This window comes from Tetrahymena thermophila, assembly GCF_000189635.1.
Source record: "Tetrahymena thermophila SB210 genomic scaffold scf_8254777, whole genome shotgun sequence".
NCBI classification, from domain to species: Eukaryota; Ciliophora; class Oligohymenophorea; order Hymenostomatida; family Tetrahymenidae; genus Tetrahymena; species Tetrahymena thermophila.
Genome location: NW_002476535.1, coordinates 451,544 through 469,548, shown reverse-complemented (window position 1 = coordinate 469,548; position 18,005 = coordinate 451,544). Strand labels below are relative to the sequence as shown.

The 18,005-nt window shown below is 21.8% G+C and overlaps 5 protein-coding genes across 5 annotated transcripts; all 5 read left to right on the top strand. All coding sequences in view use genetic code 6, as the record gives it.

Moving 5' to 3' along the window:
• Window positions 1-1,236: 1,236 nt before the first annotated feature.
• TTHERM_00370960 (AMP-binding enzyme family protein) lies at window positions 1,237-3,434 on the top strand (the record flags this gene model as incomplete). The annotated part of the gene is made up of 3 exons (XM_001009526.3): window positions 1,237-2,891; window positions 2,976-3,232; window positions 3,283-3,434. The coding sequence occupies 3 exons, from the start codon at window positions 1,237-1,239 to the stop codon at window positions 3,432-3,434; spliced, it is 2,064 nt and encodes a 687-aa protein (XP_001009526.3).
• Window positions 3,435-3,749: 315 nt separating this feature from the next.
• TTHERM_000370959 (hypothetical protein) lies at window positions 3,750-4,133 on the top strand (the record flags this gene model as incomplete). Its single annotated transcript, XM_012796003.1, has 1 exon — window positions 3,750-4,133. One exon carries the CDS (start codon window positions 3,750-3,752, stop codon window positions 4,131-4,133), a length of 384 nt encoding a protein of 127 aa, XP_012651457.1.
• Window positions 4,134-5,890: 1,757 nt separating this feature from the next.
• TTHERM_00370959 (transmembrane protein, putative) lies at window positions 5,891-7,715 on the top strand (the record flags this gene model as incomplete). The annotated part of the gene is made up of 2 exons (XM_001470687.2): window positions 5,891-7,523; window positions 7,588-7,715. The coding sequence occupies 2 exons, from the start codon at window positions 5,891-5,893 to the stop codon at window positions 7,713-7,715; spliced, it is 1,761 nt and encodes a 586-aa protein (XP_001470737.2).
• Window positions 7,716-9,147: 1,432 nt separating this feature from the next.
• TTHERM_00370970 (AMP-binding enzyme family protein) lies at window positions 9,148-11,238 on the top strand (the record flags this gene model as incomplete). Its single annotated transcript, XM_001009527.2, has 3 exons — window positions 9,148-10,862; window positions 10,911-11,167; window positions 11,219-11,238. The coding sequence occupies 3 exons, from the start codon at window positions 9,148-9,150 to the stop codon at window positions 11,236-11,238; spliced, it is 1,992 nt and encodes a 663-aa protein (XP_001009527.2).
• Window positions 11,239-14,628: 3,390 nt separating this feature from the next.
• Window positions 14,629-16,830, top strand: TTHERM_00370980 (AMP-binding enzyme family protein; the record flags this gene model as incomplete). Its single annotated transcript, XM_001009528.2, has 5 exons — window positions 14,629-15,222; window positions 15,305-15,339; window positions 15,427-16,323; window positions 16,372-16,628; window positions 16,679-16,830. 5 exons carry the CDS (start codon window positions 14,629-14,631, stop codon window positions 16,828-16,830), a joined length of 1,935 nt encoding a protein of 644 aa, XP_001009528.2.
• Window positions 16,831-18,005: the final 1,175 nt, after the last annotated feature.

Genomic DNA, 18,005 nt, shown 5'->3' with positions numbered 1-18,005 from the left:
AAAAGCTCAATTTAAAATCTATTTTTTCTTTAGGTAAATTATAAAAACTGTTGGGTTTTTAAGTTCTATTTTAAATGAAAAAAACAATTAGAAAATAAATTAGAATAAATTTAATTTTTCTAAATACAGTAAAACCTGTATAAGTGGGCACCTTTATATGAAGGGAACTTGAATATATTGGGCAAAATTTTTTAAAGTTTTTGAAAATTTTTTTTTATTATTAAATCAGTTAAAGGTGTAAATAGCACAGTAAGGGCAAATATATATTTATTTTAAACAATCTTGAACTGTCTGAAAGTATTTCAGGTTGTGTTTGGTATAAAATACTTTCCTTAACAAAGATTTCATTAATAAGCTTAGCTCAAAAATAAAAATCCATATGATTCATAATCCCAATAATGGCTAACAAATTCTTTAGCTACTATAGCTCAATCAATTTAAAATAAAGGCATGTATTATAAATTATTAATTTATTAAATTTTGATGATAATATTGAAAAAGTAAAAACAATTACATCATCAACCAAATCAAGTACAGCTTAAAAATAAGGAACTTCACAAATCTAGAAGTGTTGATTATCATCTAAATTAAAAATCTAAAGACCATATTTCTTCATTCCCAACTTAGATAAAAACTCGATATGGAAGCTTTCCTTTATTTAACGATTGTTTTACTGGTGGAAAATTTTCACCTGAAAATGTATTTATTTTAATGATTGGTGATTTTCAATAGAAATATAAAATAATAGATATAAAAATATAAATATAAATATAAATTTCAATACAATTTTAGTATTTTTTATTTTAAATACTTTATATATTATTAAGTAGATAGATAGATATTAATCCTTTAGTTCCCTTTAATTCAAAAATATAATCATTAATACTTATATATACTTTATAAAGAAAAAAATTTTTTAATTGAAATTAAGGTAAGTTTTGATTCCCACTTTCGAATTTATTACTAAACGTATGTGGAAATAAAAATTAAGCTTAATAATTAAATTTCAACTCATGGTAAATTATCTTCAATTTTAGAGTAAATTAAAACATAAAAACTTTATAATGAATGAATTTTACTAACAACAACAATAGTCATATATTAATACAAAATTTAATTTTTGGTGCGCTTAAGTACTGAAAAAAATTCAATCCTATAATTATTTTAAACAAAATTAAACAACTGAATAATCAAAAAACAAATAACAGAAAAAGAAATCATCATATCATTAAAAAAATGCAACTTTAGAGCATCGATCTCTTTTCTTAACCATTTTAATTTAATATTGGAAAGAATTAAATGAGGAAAAGAACCATTTTCGGAGCTATTTTGTCTATTTCCGTAATAACCATGATCTTAGGCTATTTTATTTATCTCCTATATCAGTATTTAAATAATCTAATTGATCCTACTTATAGGTCTTAAAGTGTAATAGTCAATGAAAGAATTGATTTGGATCTACTTAATGATTTATTTGCCTTTAGTTACCAAATAAATTCCACCTATTCAGTGAGAGATTTAGAGGCATCATAAAATAAAACTTATTTGGTGTTTTTGCCATATTTTTTTAGCTCTGATGCTAAGCTGATTCCGCTCAATTTTACTTAATGTTCAAATAGTGAGTTATCTAATTTTAGATGCTTAGATTTCTCTACAATATCTAAAAATAATACTCTGACCTTGGGATTAAAACATAGCTTGAGATCTAGCATTATATTTTTAGGTTACAGGTGCTAGGATGTGGATGTTTACAAACCTACTATCCCAGATAACTGCGCTGATCCAAGTGATATTGATGAGATAATTAATAGCGCTACGGGTGCTTTTTAAGCTAAATTATATACTTCACAATATAATATAACCTCTCAGCAAATGGAAGCAAAATTTAGAAATCAATATATTAACTTATAAGGAGATGAGTTTATTTTTACAACTTTCAATGTAATTAAGTAATAAACTATTATAAAGCAAGGGCCAATTTTTTAATCTGATTCTACTTTTTCCTCTCCAATTTAATATAATCCATTGATTCAAAGTTATGATAGAAAGCTTTTTTTTCAAAAAACAGGATTTAATCCAATTATGCAAATAACTATAGAGCTTGATGAAATTGTAGAATTTAACCAAATACAATTCCCTACTATAACTTAAGTTTTTGCTTAATGTAACACTGTAATAACAGTATTAATGTGCTTTGGAATTATTGGTAGGTATATATCATAAAAACTTTTAGAATAAGATATATTCATGTTAATTTTATAAAATATTTTCTCAAACAATTATCAAAAAATATTAAAAACTAACAATATTTGTAACTAAGAAGAAAATCCTTTGATTGATTAACTAGTTCAAATGAAAAATAACATGCTGAAGGAAGTAGTTGAAAATACAGAATCTATTGCTATACCTACATTTAATGCTAAGTTGAAAGAATCAATCGATATGCAGCAGAGTTCACTTTGCTCAAATAAATTATATTAAAATTATTAGTAAAATGATGAAGTAAAAGAATAGCAATCAGTTCAAAATAGTTCACATTCAGAAAATTTGAAAACTTCAGAAATATAGCTCACAAGTATGAATTCCAATTATACAGAAAATGATGGACTTGAAAATTTTACTTATGGAGAAAAAAAATTACTATTTTAAAATAGTCTTACTTCTTAGAAATTTAGAAATTCATAAAAACTTACAAGAATTCCTCCTAAAAATAGTTAACAAATCAACTTTAAATCAAATAGTTGTTAGTAAAATAACATAAATTAACAAAACTTGAAGTCAATTTCAGTCGAAAAGGATAATCAATATAATCAAGAAATATTGAAACTTAAATTTAAAGAAAAAATAGAGAATTATTCGAAAAAGCTTTTTTAGTTAAAAGATTATATTCTGTAACGAAAGGCTTAAATAAGTTTATTTAATTTTAGGTAGAGTCATTTTTTATTTTAACATATATTTATTTGCATTTTTAATAGGTATTATTTCTCTATACGGAACAAAAAAGAGATACATTAAAATAAAGGAATTGATTCATCAGAGACTAAAGTAGTTGAAAATTAAGTTCATCAAACGATGGATGTTTTATAACTATTTAGAGATTTGATATTACTCAAGAAAGCTGTGATGGTTTTATTTAGTAAAGAATAACTAGCTGCTTTGTAACTTGTAGGTTGTTCAGCTAACCTTTAAAATGTTTAATAGATGAAATAAAAATCACCACAATTTGATTAGAGTAAATAATTTAAATAATATTCAATATTTTAGAAAAAATTTTTTAAATAGAAAAATAAAATCATTTTTAGAAGTAATATACTATCGAATAATCATAAGAATTACAAGAATTTTATATCTAAAAATTCTTAAAAAGATGCTCAAGCAATTAAAATCTAAGCAAACTTGATTTAAGAATTTTATCTTCATTAAGTTAAAATTGAAACTATAATAATAATTAAAATATTAGAAGATATCTAATAATTTGTTATTGTTGAAGTATGCTTTTTTTTTTGTTTGTTTGTTTGTTTGTTTATTTATTTATTTATTTATTTTGTTAAGTGGAAAAAATTAAAAGATTGAAATTTTTTTAATAAATACTGTAAGTTCTCCTATTTTACCTTGAATTTATATATAAAACCCATTAATAAAAAAAAGTGAAAATTTAACCATTTAAATGAGTTTTTTAATAATATATAAAATTTTGAAAGAGAGTCATTACATTTAATATTTATTGATGTGATTTCCATAATTGTTGAATGAGTAATAGTGTTATATATTTAGGTTATAGGTGCTAGGGTGTGGATGTTTACAAAACTACTATCCCAGACAATTGTGCTGAACCTAATAATATTGATAAGATAATTAATAATCCTTCTGCTGCTTTTTAAGTTAAATTATAAACTTCACAATATAATATGCCTCCCAGCAAATGGAAGCAAACTTTAGAAATCACAATATTAACCTATTAGGAGATAACTTTAAATGTAACTAATTAATAAGCTATTATAAAGTAAGGGTCAATTTTTAAATATGATTCTACTTTTTCCTCTCCAATTTAACACTCATTCGAAGTTATGACAGAAAGACTACTTTCGAAAATCAGGATTAACATTAATCATGCAAGTTACTTTATAGCATGAAATTGTAGGATTTAACCAAATACAATTCCCAACTATAACTTCAGTTTTTGCTTATTGTAACGCTTTATTAGCTGCGTTGAATTGCATTGGAAATATTTATTGGTTGTCATATTTCATAAAATTTTTTAGAACAAGTTATATTCATGTTTTTTTTATAAAATATTTTCTCAAACAATTATCAAAAAGTATTAAAAAAAAAATATTTGTAACAAAGTAGAAGACCCTTAGATTGATTAACTAGTTCAAATGAAAAAAACATGCTAGTTGAAAATACAAAATATATTGCTGTACTTACATTTAATGCTAAGTTAAAACAATCAATTGGTATACAGCAAAACTCACCTTTCTCAAGTAAATTATATTAAAATTATTAGTAGCAAGAAGAGATAACAAATTAGTTCAGAATATTACACATTCAGCAAATTTAAACTTCTGAAATATAGTTCACAAGTATGAATTTGAAAATTATAGAATATGATGGATTTAGAAAATTTTTATTATGTGAAAAAAATTGCTATTTTAAAACAGTCCTACTTCTCTCCATAATAACTTACAAGAACTTCCCCAAAAAATAGTTAACAATTCAACTTCTAAAACAATTTAACATCTAATAGTTGTTAGAAAAATAGTGTAAATTAACAAAATTTGATATAAATTTCATTTAAAAAGGATAATAAAGATAATTATGGAATATCGAAACTTAAATTTAAATAAAAAATAGAGCATTATTCGAAAAAATTTTTTTAGTTAAAAGATTATATCATTTAAAGAAAGACTTAAATGAGTTTATTTAATTTTAGGTAGAGTCATTTTTATTTTAATTTATATTTATTTTTATTTTTCATAGGTATTATTTCACTATTCGAAACAGAAAATATATATATTAAAACAAAGGAATGGAGTCATCACATATTAAAGTAATTGCAAATTAAGTGTATCAAACAATGGATGTTTTATAACTATTTAGAGATTTGATATTACTCAAGAAAGCATTGATGGTTTTATTCAGTAAAGAATAACTAGCTGCTTTGTAACTGGTAGGTTGTTTAGCTAGCTTTAAAATGTTTAATAGATGAATTAAAACTCACCACAATTTTATTAGAGTAAATAATTTTAATATATAGCTGTTCCTGGTTTTAAAGATATTAATATATAAATGACTAATTTTTTTCATTCATTAATGAATGTAATTTTTTTAGATTCAATAAATATTACATTCTTAAAATACATATTAAAATAGGAGCATTCTATAATTTTAGTATTTTTTATTTTAAAATAATTTTTATTATAAAATAGATATATTATTAATCCTTTGCTCATTTTATATTAAAATTTAAACATTAATATTTTTCTTATCTTTATAAAAAGAAAATTTTTTAAATTGAAAATAAGGTCAACTTTGAAATCCGCCTTCTAATTAATAACTTAACGTATGTGGATATAAAAATAAAGATTAATTATTAAATTTCAATTTGTGGTAAATTATTGTCAATTTAGAGTAAATTAAAACTTAAAAATTAAAAAATTATTGAGCTTTAATATCAAAAACCACATCCACATATTATTCAATTTTTACTTTTTAGTATGCTTATGCCTTGAAAAAAGGTAAATCCTATAATTAAAAAAAAAAATTAAACCACTGAGCAATCAAAAAACAAATAATAGAAAAAAAAACTATCCTCTGATTTAAAAAAATGCAAATCTAGAACATTGATCTCTTTTCTTAACCGTTTTAATTTAATATTGGTAAGAATAAAATGAGAAAAAGAACCATTTTCGGAGCTATTTTGTCTATTTCCGTAATATTCATCATCATAGGCTACTTTATTTATCTCCTATATCAGTATTTAAATAATCTAATTGACCCTACTTATAGGTCTTAAAGTGTAATAGTCAACGAAAGAATTGATTTGGATCTAAATAATGATTTATTTGCCTTTGATTACCAAACATAAGGCAACAGTTCACTTAGAGATTTAGAGGCATAAACAAATAAAACTTATTTGGTATTTTTACCATTTTTTTATAGTTCTGATTTGAATCTGATTTAGCTCAATATAACTAAATGTTCAAATAGTGAGTTAACTGATTATAGATGTTTAGATTTATCTACGGTATCTAAAAATAATACTTTAACCTTGGGGTTAAAAGGTAACTTAAGATCTAGCATTATATTTTTAGGCTACAGATGCTAGGATGTGGACTTTTACAAAACTACTATCCCAGACAATTGTGCTGATCCAAGTGATATTGATGAGATAATTAATAACCTTTCAGCTGCTTTTTAAGTTAAATTATATACTTCACAATATAATATAACCTCTCAGCAAATGGATGTAAAATTTAGAAATCAATATATCAACTTATAAGGAAATGAGTTTATTTTTACAACTTTCAATGTAATTAAGTAATAAACAATTGTAAAACAAGGAGCAGTTTTTTAATCTGATTCTACTTTTTCCTCTCCAATTCAATATAATCCACTCATACAAAGTTTTGATAGAAATACCACTTTTCAAAAAACAGGATTAAATTTAATCATGCAAATTACTATATAGCTTGATGAAATTGTAGAATTTACCCAAATACAATTCCCAACGATAACTTAAGTTTTTGCTTAATGTAACACTGTAATAACTGTATTAATGTGCATTGGAATTATTGGTAGGTATATTTCATAAACTCTTTTAGAATAAGATATATTCATGCTTATTTTATAAAATATTTTCTCAAACAATTATCAAAAAGTATTAAAAACTAATAATATTTGTTTCTAAGAAGAAGATTCTTTGATTAATTAACTGATTCAAATGAAAAAAAATAAGCTGAATGAAGAAATTGAAAATACAGAATCTATTGCTGTACCTACATTTAATGCTAAATTGAAAGAATCAATTGATATGCATCAAAGCTCACCTTGCTCGAGTTAGTTATATTAAAATTATTAGCAACAAGACGAAGTAAAAGAATAGCAGCTAGAAAACCAATTAGTTCAGAATAATCCATATTCAGAAAATTTGAAAACTTCTGAAATATAGTTAACAACTTTGAATACTAGATATACAGAAAATGATGGATTAGAAAATGTTTCTTATGGTGAAAAAAAATTACTATTTTAAAAGAGTACTACTCCTAATCTTAGAAATCCATAATAATTTACAAAAATTTCCCCTAAAAATAGTTAACAAATCAACTTTCAAAACAATTTAAGATCTAATAGTTGTTAGGAAAATAGTGTAAATTAACAAAATTTGATATCAGTTTCAGTAGAAAAGGATAATAAAGATAATGAAGGAAAATTTAAACTTAAACTTAAAGAAAAAATAGAGAATTATTCGAAAAAGTTTTTTTAGTTAAAAGATGAAATCCTGTAAAGAAAGGCTTAAATGAGTTTATTTAATTATAAGTAGAGTTATTTTTTATTTTGACATATATTTATTTGCATTTTTCATAGGTATTATTTCAATATTCGGAACAGAAAAGATATACATTAAAGCAAAGGAATGGATTCATAAGAGACTAAAGTGGTAGCAAATTAAGTTCATCAAACGATGGATGTTTTATAACTATTTAGAGATTTGATATAACTCAAGAAAGCTGTGATGGTTTTATTCAGTAAAGAATAACTAGCTGCTTTGTAACTGGTAGGTTGTTCAGCTAACCTTTTAAATGTTTAACAGATTAAATAAAATTCGCTATAATTTGATTAAAGTAAAAAATTTAAATAATATTCAACATTTTATAAAAATTTTTTAAAACAGAAATATAAAATCATTTTTAGAAGTAATATTCAATCCAGTAATCAGAAGATTTACAAGCATTTTATATCTAAAAATTCTTAAAAAGATGCTCAAGCAATTAAAATCTAAGCAAGCTAGATTTAAGAATTTTATCTTCATTAAGTTAAAATTGAATCTATAATAATAATTAATATATCAGCTTATGTCAAATAATTTATTATGGTTGTAGTCTGTTTTTTTGTTTGTTTGTTATTTTATTTTGTGGAAAAAATTAATAGATTGAATTTTTTTTATTAAATTTTAACATTTAAAAAAAATTTAGTCAATCTTTAGTTAAATAAAATAAAAAAAAAGATGTTTTAAATATATAAAAAGATTTTCTAATGAAATCAGATCAAAAGCAAAAATTTTTAATTTTTTAGAAAAATAAGTTGCAATATAATATACTATATACCTTAATTTCTTATTTATTAAGGCCAATCTTTCACTCCAATTATTTTAAAATAGTCTTAGAAAAATTTTAAAAAATTTGCGCTAATCGATCAAATACGTAAGTTTTTTAAAACATATGAAATTAAAGGTTATAAAATAAGTACTCATGAATACATCCAAAATTTATTTTTAATGCATCTACTATAAATTATTAATTTATTATTTTTCGATGATTAAATTGAAAAGGTAAAAATAATTACATCTTAAACCAATTCAAGTACAGCTTAAAATAAGGAACCTCATAAATATAAAAGTATAGATTAACAAATTGGAATAAATCTAAAGACCTCATTTCTATCCCAGCTTTGACAAGAATTCTATGAGAACATTGCATTTAATTTATCAATGTGTTACTGGAGGAAAAATTTAACAAGAAAATAATATTTATTTTAATGATTTCTGATTTAGATATTAATCTTTTAGCTCACTTTATATCAAAAAATTAACCATTAATATTTATATATACTTTATAAAAAGAAATATTTTAAATTTAAAATATGGTTGAATTTGAAATCCACCTTCTAATTTATAACTTAACACATGTGGAAACGTAAATAAAGATTACTTATTAAATTTCAACTTGTGGTAAATTATTTTCAATTTAGACTAAATTAAAACATAAAAATTTTTAAGCTTTATTACCAAAAACTACAGACACATTTTAATTCAATATTTACTTTTCAGTATGCTAAATTCTTCTATCCTTTTATTTGAAAAAAATTAAATAGCTGAACGCTCAAAAACAAATAATAGAAAAACAAACCATCCTATAATTAAAAAAAATGCAACTTTAGAACATTGATCTCTTTTCTTAACCATTTTAATTTAATATTGGAAAGAATAAAATGAGGAAAAGAACCATTTTCGGAGCTATTTTGTCAATTTAAGTAATAATTATCATCATAGGTTACTTTATTTATCTCCTATATCAGTATTTAAATAATCTAATTGACCCTACTTATAGGTCTTAAAGTGTAATAGTCAACGAAAGAATTGATTTGGATCTAAATAATGATTTATTTGCCTTTGATTACCAAACATAAGGCAACAATTCTCTTAGAGATTTAGAGGCATAAACAAATAAAACTTATTTGGTATTTTTACCATTTTTTTATAGCTCTGATATGAATCTGATTTAGCTCAATATAACTAAATGTTCAAATAGTGAGTTAACAGATTATAGATGTTTAGATTTATCTACGGTATCTAAAAATAATACTCTAACTTTGGGATTAAAGGGTAATTTAAGATCTAGCATTATATTTTTAGGCTACAGATGCTAGGATGTGGACTTTTACAAAACTACGATCCCAGACAATTGTGCTGATCCAAGTGATATTGATGAGATAATTAATAACCTTTCAGCTGCTTTTTAAGTTAAATTATATACTTCACAATATAATATAACCTCTCAGCAAATGGATGTAAAATTTAGAAATCAATATATCAACTTATAAGGAAATGAGTTTATTTTTACAACTTTCAATGTAATTAAGTAATAAACAATTGTAAAACAAGGAGCAGTTTTTTAATCTGATTCTACTTTTTCCTCTCCAATTCAATATAATCCACTCATACAAAGTTTTGATAGAAATACCACTTTTCAAAAAACAGGATTAAATTTAATCATGCAAATTACTATATAGCTTGATGAAATTGTAGAATTTACCCAAATACAATTCCCAACGATAACTTAAGTTTTTGCTTAATGTAACACTGTAATAACTGTATTAATGTGCATTGGAATTATTGGTAGGTATATTTCATAAACTCTTTTAGAATAAGATATATTCATGCTTATTTTATAAAATATTTTCTCAAACAATTATCTAAAAATATTAAAAACTAATAATATTTGTGTCTAAGAAGAAGATCCTTTGATTGATTAATTGATTTAAATGAAAAAAAATAAGCTGGATGAAGAAATTGAAAATACAGAATCTATTGTTCTACCTAAATTTAATATTAAATTGAAAGAATCAATTGATATGCAGCAAATCTCACCTTGCTCAAGTAAATTATATCAAAATTATTAGTAACAAGATGAAGTAAAAAAATAGCAGTTAGTAAATCAAATAGTTCAGAATAATTCACATTCAGAAAATTTCAAAATATCTGAAACTTATCTCACAAGTACGAATACTAGATATACAGAAAATGATGTATTAGAAAATATTTCTTGTTGTAAAAAAAAATTACTATCTTAAAAGAGTCTTAATTCTTATAAACTTAGAATTCCATAATAATTTACGAGAATTTCCCCTAAAAATAGTTAACAAATCAAATTTAAAAACAATTTAAGATCTAATAGTTGCTTGGAAAATAGAGTAAATTAACAAAATTTGATATAAATTTCAGTCGAAAAGGATAATAAAGATAATGAAGGAATATAGAAACTTAAATTTAAAGAAAAAATAGAACATTATGCCAAAAAGTTTTTTTAGTTAAAAGATAATTTCCTGTAAAGAAAGGCATAGATGAGTTTGTTTAATTTTAGGTAGAATTATTTTTTATTTTAACATATATTTATTAGCATTTTTCATAGGTATTATTTCACTATTCGGAACAGAAAAGATATTCATTAAAACTAAGGAATGAATTCATAAGAGACTAAAGTGGTTGCAAATTAAGTTCATCAAACTATGGATGTTTTATAACTATTTAGAGATTTGATATAACTCAAGAAAGCTGTGATGGTTTTATTGAGTAAAGAATAACTAGCTGCTTTGTAACTGGTAGGTTGTTCAGCTAACCTTTTAAACGCTTAACATATTAAATAAAATTCACTACAATTTGATTAAAGTAAAAAATTTAAATAAGTTTCAACATTTTAGAAAAAATTTTTAAAAACAGAAATATAAAATCATTTTTGAAGTAATATACAATCCAGCAATCAGAAGATTTACAAGCATTTTATATCTAAAAATTCTTTAGAAGATGTTCAAGCAATTAAAATTTAAGTAAGGTTGATTTAAGAATTTTATCTTCAATAAGTTAAAATTGAATCTTTAATAATAATTAATATATTATGATATCTGTTTTTGTTTGTTTGTTACTTTATTTGGTGAAAAAAATTAATAGACAAAAATTTTTTTATTAAATATTAACTTTGTTTAAAAATTTTTGTCAATTTTTAGTTAAAATATATAAAAAAGATGTTTTGAATATTTAAAATGGTTTTCTAATTAAATCAAATCAAAAGCAAAAATGTTTTATTTTTTAGAAAAATAGGTTACAATATTATCTACTCTTTACCATACTTTTTTATTAATTAAGACCAATCTTCCCTTGCAATTTAAAAAAAAATAGTCTTAGAAAAACAATGAAATATGGCAAAAATAAAAAAGAATTTAAATTATTTCATAGAGATTAGTCATTGTTATACTTTTAGTTAACAAACAATAGCTATTAAGATATAAAAAAACTAATAAAAAAAGTATTTTCTTAAACATCAATCACTTTTATATTTGTTTAGTATTTTACCAGGCTTTTAGGTTATTGTCATTCAATGTATAAAAGACAAGCAATTTAAATAAAATTAAAGAGGAAATAAATAATTTTTATAAGCTGTCTTATATTTAAAAATGTTAAATAAATCAAATAATATTACCATAAGACTTGCCAGAAAATAATTTTATTTTTTATAAATTAAATTTAATGAAAGTTATTTATTAACTAAGAATGAAATTATATTTTATTAAAGATTTGGCATTTATTAAAAAAGTAACAAAAAAAATTTGAGACTTAAATTAACTCTAGTCTTAGAAAATGAGAATAAGATATTATATAAAAAAATTTAATATACTGGTGATTCTTTATCAATTAAAATTTACCTACTAAAAAAGAATAACTAAAAATTAAAATTTAATAGTACAAAATGTTGAACAACACAAAAATAAATTGCTACTAAAATTATAATTTACTATACTAAAATGCCTTATAAATAAAATATAAATTGCAAAATAATTAAACTATATATTAAAAAAATCAAAAGTTATTATAAAATTATATGTATCGCACTAATTATATTATTAATCTTACTGAATTAAATGAATTTCTTAGTATTGTTATGAAAATGTTTTTTTTTTTCACTATTTTTTCTACTTAAATGTTTTGCCTTTTTTTTTTAGCTTGTAATGAAAAAAATAATTGCAGAAAACTATAAAAAAAAAATAACTAATTTTAATAAATAAATAAATAAATAACTAATTTTAATAAATAAATAAATTAAAAAAAATCAAAAGTTATTTTAAAATTACATGTATCGCACTAATTATAAAATTAATCTTACTGAATTAAATGAATTTCTTAGCATTGTTATGAAAATATTTTTTTTTTTCACTATTTTTTCTACTTAAATGTTTTGTCTTTTTTTTTAGTTTGTAATGAAAAAAATAATTACAGAAAACTATAAAAAAAAATAACTAATTTTAATAAATAAATAATAAATAAATAAATAAACAAACGCATGCGCTAACAATTAATATTATTTAATTAAAATACCAACACAAATAGAATTAAATTAAATTCAAGAAAAAAAATTATTTTATGTTTCAAGTTTATTAAATCAAACCATTTATTTACATTTTTCTAACACATGCACTAACATAGACAAAATATAAAATAATTTATAAAATTTCATCATTTTACTATTAAAATATATGTATTTACTAATAGCCACCTATTTTTTAACCTTAAATCATTCAGAAAATGTTGACTCGAAAACAACACAATTTAATTTGATGTTTTGTAAAATAAAAAGTAATACACGTAAATGTAAAAAACACTTTTAAAAAATATATAATGTTTTCACATAAGAAACATTTGAAGCTCAAGAAACAATACTAGACGCAGTAGATACACTAATTTATAAAGTTTGAGTGAGGTGGACAAAGACTAAAAGGGGGTGGACAAAAACCTGACCCAAACTATATTGAAAACGTTTGAAGCCTAATGTAAGATCAAGTTTGGTAAGAAAACTCTAAATAAGTATTCAACAACTAAGAGGATTTATATGATTTTGTTTATGAATATTTTTTTAATGACAAGAGAATTCTAAAAATTATCAAAAATAGCTATTTAAGCTTGTAAAGACGAATCGTTTAAGTAATCGAAAAAAAAAAATGATAAAATTATTTATTGAAAATAATTTATTAATAATTTTTATTTTTAATAAAAGTTAAAAAGTCTTAAATTAAAAATCTGATTAAATTTATTAGTATCAATTATCCATATATAATTTCTTATATTTATTATGAAAACTTTATCCAATTTATTCGTTTATTATTCTTAATATTAATATCCAATCTCTATTAGTGTGTCATATTCTTAATTGATAAATTTTTGTAATACAGTATAAATTTTTTTTGGAAATGTTGTTAATACTTCGTTCTTTAAATTAAAATAAAATAGATTATTTTACAAGCTATAAATAAAGGTTTATACGTAAAAATATATTTATCTTAAATTTTCTAGTACTATCTGAGAGTATTTCAGGTGGTATTTGGTGCAAATATTGTTTCTTTTACAAAAATTTAATTGATGAGCTATGCTATAAATAGAAAACCATATGAGTGATAATCCAATAATGATTGAAGAACAAATTACTTTATTATTAAGAGTAATAAGCTGAATCAATTTAGAATAAAGGCATGTATTATTATAAATTATTAATTTATTCCTTTTTCGATAATATAATTGAAAAAGTAAAAACAATTACATCTTCAACCAATTCAAGTACAGGTTAAAAATATGAAACCTCATAAATATAGAAGTATAGATTATCTAATTGGAATTAATCTAAAGACCACATTTCTATAATCCCAGTATTTGCAAAAACTCCATGCGGACATTCTATTTTAAATAGCAAATGTGTTACTGTAGGGAAATTTCTCTATTTTAAAATAATTTTTATTATTTAATAGGTATTAATACTTTAGCTCAATTTATATCAAAAAATTTATTATTAATATTTTTCTAAACTTTATAAAAAGTAATTTTTAATTGTAAATAAGGTCAACCTTAAAATCCACCTTCTAATTTATAACTTAACGTATGTAGAAATAAAAAATAAAAACTAATTATTAAATTTCGACTCATGGTAAATAAAATTTCATTTTGATTATTATCAACAACAACAGCCACATATTAATTTAATATTTCCTTTTTAATGTGCTTCAGTACTGAAAAAAGTGCTATCCAAAAATTAAAAAAAAATTAAATGATTTAATAATCAAGAAAATAAATAACAGAAAAAGAAAAAAATGCAAATATAGAACATCGATCTCTTTTCGAAACAATTTTAATTTAATATTGGAAAGAATAAATTGAGGAAAAGAACCATTTTCGGAGGTATTTTGTCTATTTCTGTATTAACCATCATCATAGGCTATTTTATTTATCTCCTATATCTGTATTTAAATAATCTAATTGACCCAACTTATAGGTCTTAAAGCGTAATCGTCAATGAAAGAATCGATTTGGATCTAAATAATGATTTATTTGCCTTTGATTACTAAACAGATGGTACCAGTTCTTTGAGAGATTTAGAGGCATAAACAAATAAAACTTATTTAGTATTTTTACCATTTTTTTATAGCTCTGATATGAAGTTGATTTAGCTCAATATAACTAAATGTTCAAATAGTGAGCTATCTAACTATAGATGTATAGATTTTTCTACAATTTCTAAAAATAATACTCTTACCTTGGGATTAAAGGGTAACTTAAGATCTAGCATTATATTTTTAGGCTACAGGTGTTAGGATGTAGATGTTTACAAAACTACAATCCCAGATAATTGCGCTGATCCTAGTGATATTGATAATATAATTAATAATCTTTCAGCTGCTTTTTAAGTTAAATTATATACTTCACAATATAATATAACCTCTCAGCAAATGGAATCAAAATTTAGAAATCAATATATTAACATATAAGGAGGAGTTTATTTTTACAACTTTCAATATAATCAAGTAATAAACTATTATAAAACAAGGGATAATTTTTTAATCTGATTCTACTTTTTCCTCTCCAATTTAATATAATCCACTCATACAAAGTTATGATAGAAAGATTATTTTTGAAAAAACAGGATTAACATTAATCATGCAAATTACTTTATAGCTTGATGAAATTGTAGAATTTACCCAAATATAATTCCCAACAATAACTTAAATTTTTGCTTAAGGTAACACTGTTATAACTGCATTAATGTGCTTTGGAATTATTGGTAGGTATATTTCATAAAAAATTTTAGAATAAGATATATTCATGCTTATTTTATAAAATATTTTCTCAAACAACTATCAAACAATTTTAAAAACAAATAATATTTGTAACTAAGAAGAAAATCCATTGATTGATTAACTAATTCAAATGAAAAAGGAAATGTTGAAGGAAGAAGTTGAAAATACAAAATCTATTGTTGTACCTACATTTAATACTAAGTTGAAAGAATCAATTAATATGCAGTAAAACTCAACTTTTTCAAGTGAAATATATTAAAATTATTAGCAACAAGATGAAGTAAAAGAATAGCAGCTAGAAAACCAATTAGTTCAGAATAATTCTCATTCAGAAAATTTGAAAAAATCTGAAACATAGCTCATATCTTTGAATGATGGACTTGAAAAATTTTCTTTTGGTGAAAAAAAATTACTATTTTATAATAGTCCTACTTCATATAAACTTAGAAATCCTTAAAAACTTACAGTAAATTCCCCAAATAATAGTTCACAAATCAACTAAACAAACAATTTAACACTTAATAGTTTTTAGGAAAATATAGTAAATTAGCAAAATTTGATTTAAATTTCAGTAGATAAAGAAAATAAAGATAATGAAGGAAAATTGAAACTTAAATTTAAAGAAAAAATAGAGCATTATTCTAAAAAACTTATTTAGTTAAAAGATAATATCCTGTAAAGAAAGGCTTAGAAGAGTATATTTAATTTTAGGTAAAGTCATTTTTTATTTTAATTTATATTTACTTGCATTTTTCATAGGTACTATTTCACTATTTGTAGCAGATAAAATATACATTAAATCAAAGGAATGAAGTCATCAGAGATCAAAGTAATTGCAAATTAAATGCATCAAATGATGGATGTTTTATAACTATTTAGAGATTTGATATAACTCAAGAAAGCTGTGATGGTTTTATTCAGTAAAGAATAACTAGCTGCTTTATAACTGGTAGGTTGTTCAGCTAACCTTTAAAATACTGAATAGATGAAATAAAACTCACCACAATTGGATTAAAGTAAATAATTTTAATAATATTCAATATTTTAGAAAAAAATTTTTAAATAGAAAGATAAAATCATTTTTAGAAGTAATATACAATCGAATAATCATAAGATTTACAAGAATTTTATATCTAAAAATTCTTAAAAAGATGCTCAAGCAATTAAAATTTAAGTAAGGTTGATTTAAGAATTTTATCTTCATTAAGTTAAAATTGAATCAAAATTAATCATTAATATAATAGCTTATATCTACTAATTTATTAAGGTTGAAGTATGTTTTTTTGTTTGTTTGATTATTTTATTTTGTGGAAAAAAATTATTAGACTGAAGTTTTTTTATTTAATATTGACTTTCTTTAAAAATTTTTGTCAATCTTTAGTTTAATATATAAAAAAGATGTTTTAAAGATTTGATAGGATTTTCTAATGAAATCAAGACCAAAAGCAACTAACAATTTTTATTTTATTTGAAAAATAGATTGCAATATAATCTATTATATATCCTAATATCTTATCAATAAAGGTAAATCTTACCCTAAAATTTAATAAAAAATAGTCTTACAAAAATAATTAAGTATGTAAATAATAAAAAGAAATTTGATGCTCTAAACTAATATTTTTTTTTATAAATGGTAGTTATTATTAATTTCATTAAAATTTTATAATTTTGTTTCAATTTGATTTTCAATTTAAAAATTTTCTGTAAAATTTGGAGGAGGGATTCTTAGGATTATACAAACTTTAGTAACATTTTCTAATTCTAATATTAACATTTGATTATTGAATACTTTTGAAATTAACCTCATTAAATTTTTTTCGATAAAAAAAATTATGATATTAATATTTAAAATAAGCAGTCAACATTAAATTTCATTTTTTCTAACTTTAATAGGATTATAGAAGTTTTATAGATGTACTCCATTAAAAATTCTAATTAAAAATAGATCTAATAAAAAGTTGTTGATCAAAATTTTAAAGAAACAATAAAAGATTATAGACACATTTATTTACTTAAATAATTCATTATAAGTAGTTTCCACTTATTACCATTATTTGATTAAAACATAAATTAAGTTTTATGAATTAATCCTTATATATTTAGATATTTATTCCTATTTTAAGTTCCAGTTTTTTATTATGACATATTGTTTTCAGAGGTGAATAATTTAAAGTTAATTGCAGCTCCTTTATCATAGATTATTTAGGATTAATAAATTAATTCATATACAATTAAGCTAGGATGGATGCATGTGAAATAATCAAAACTATAATAGTAATAGATAAGATTCCTTCTAAATTAGTTGTTTTTTCTAATATTTAATGTATTTAAATCTATTGAATTTAAATTTAGATGAAATAAATGAAAGCTTTTAAAATTTATTTTGTTGTTTC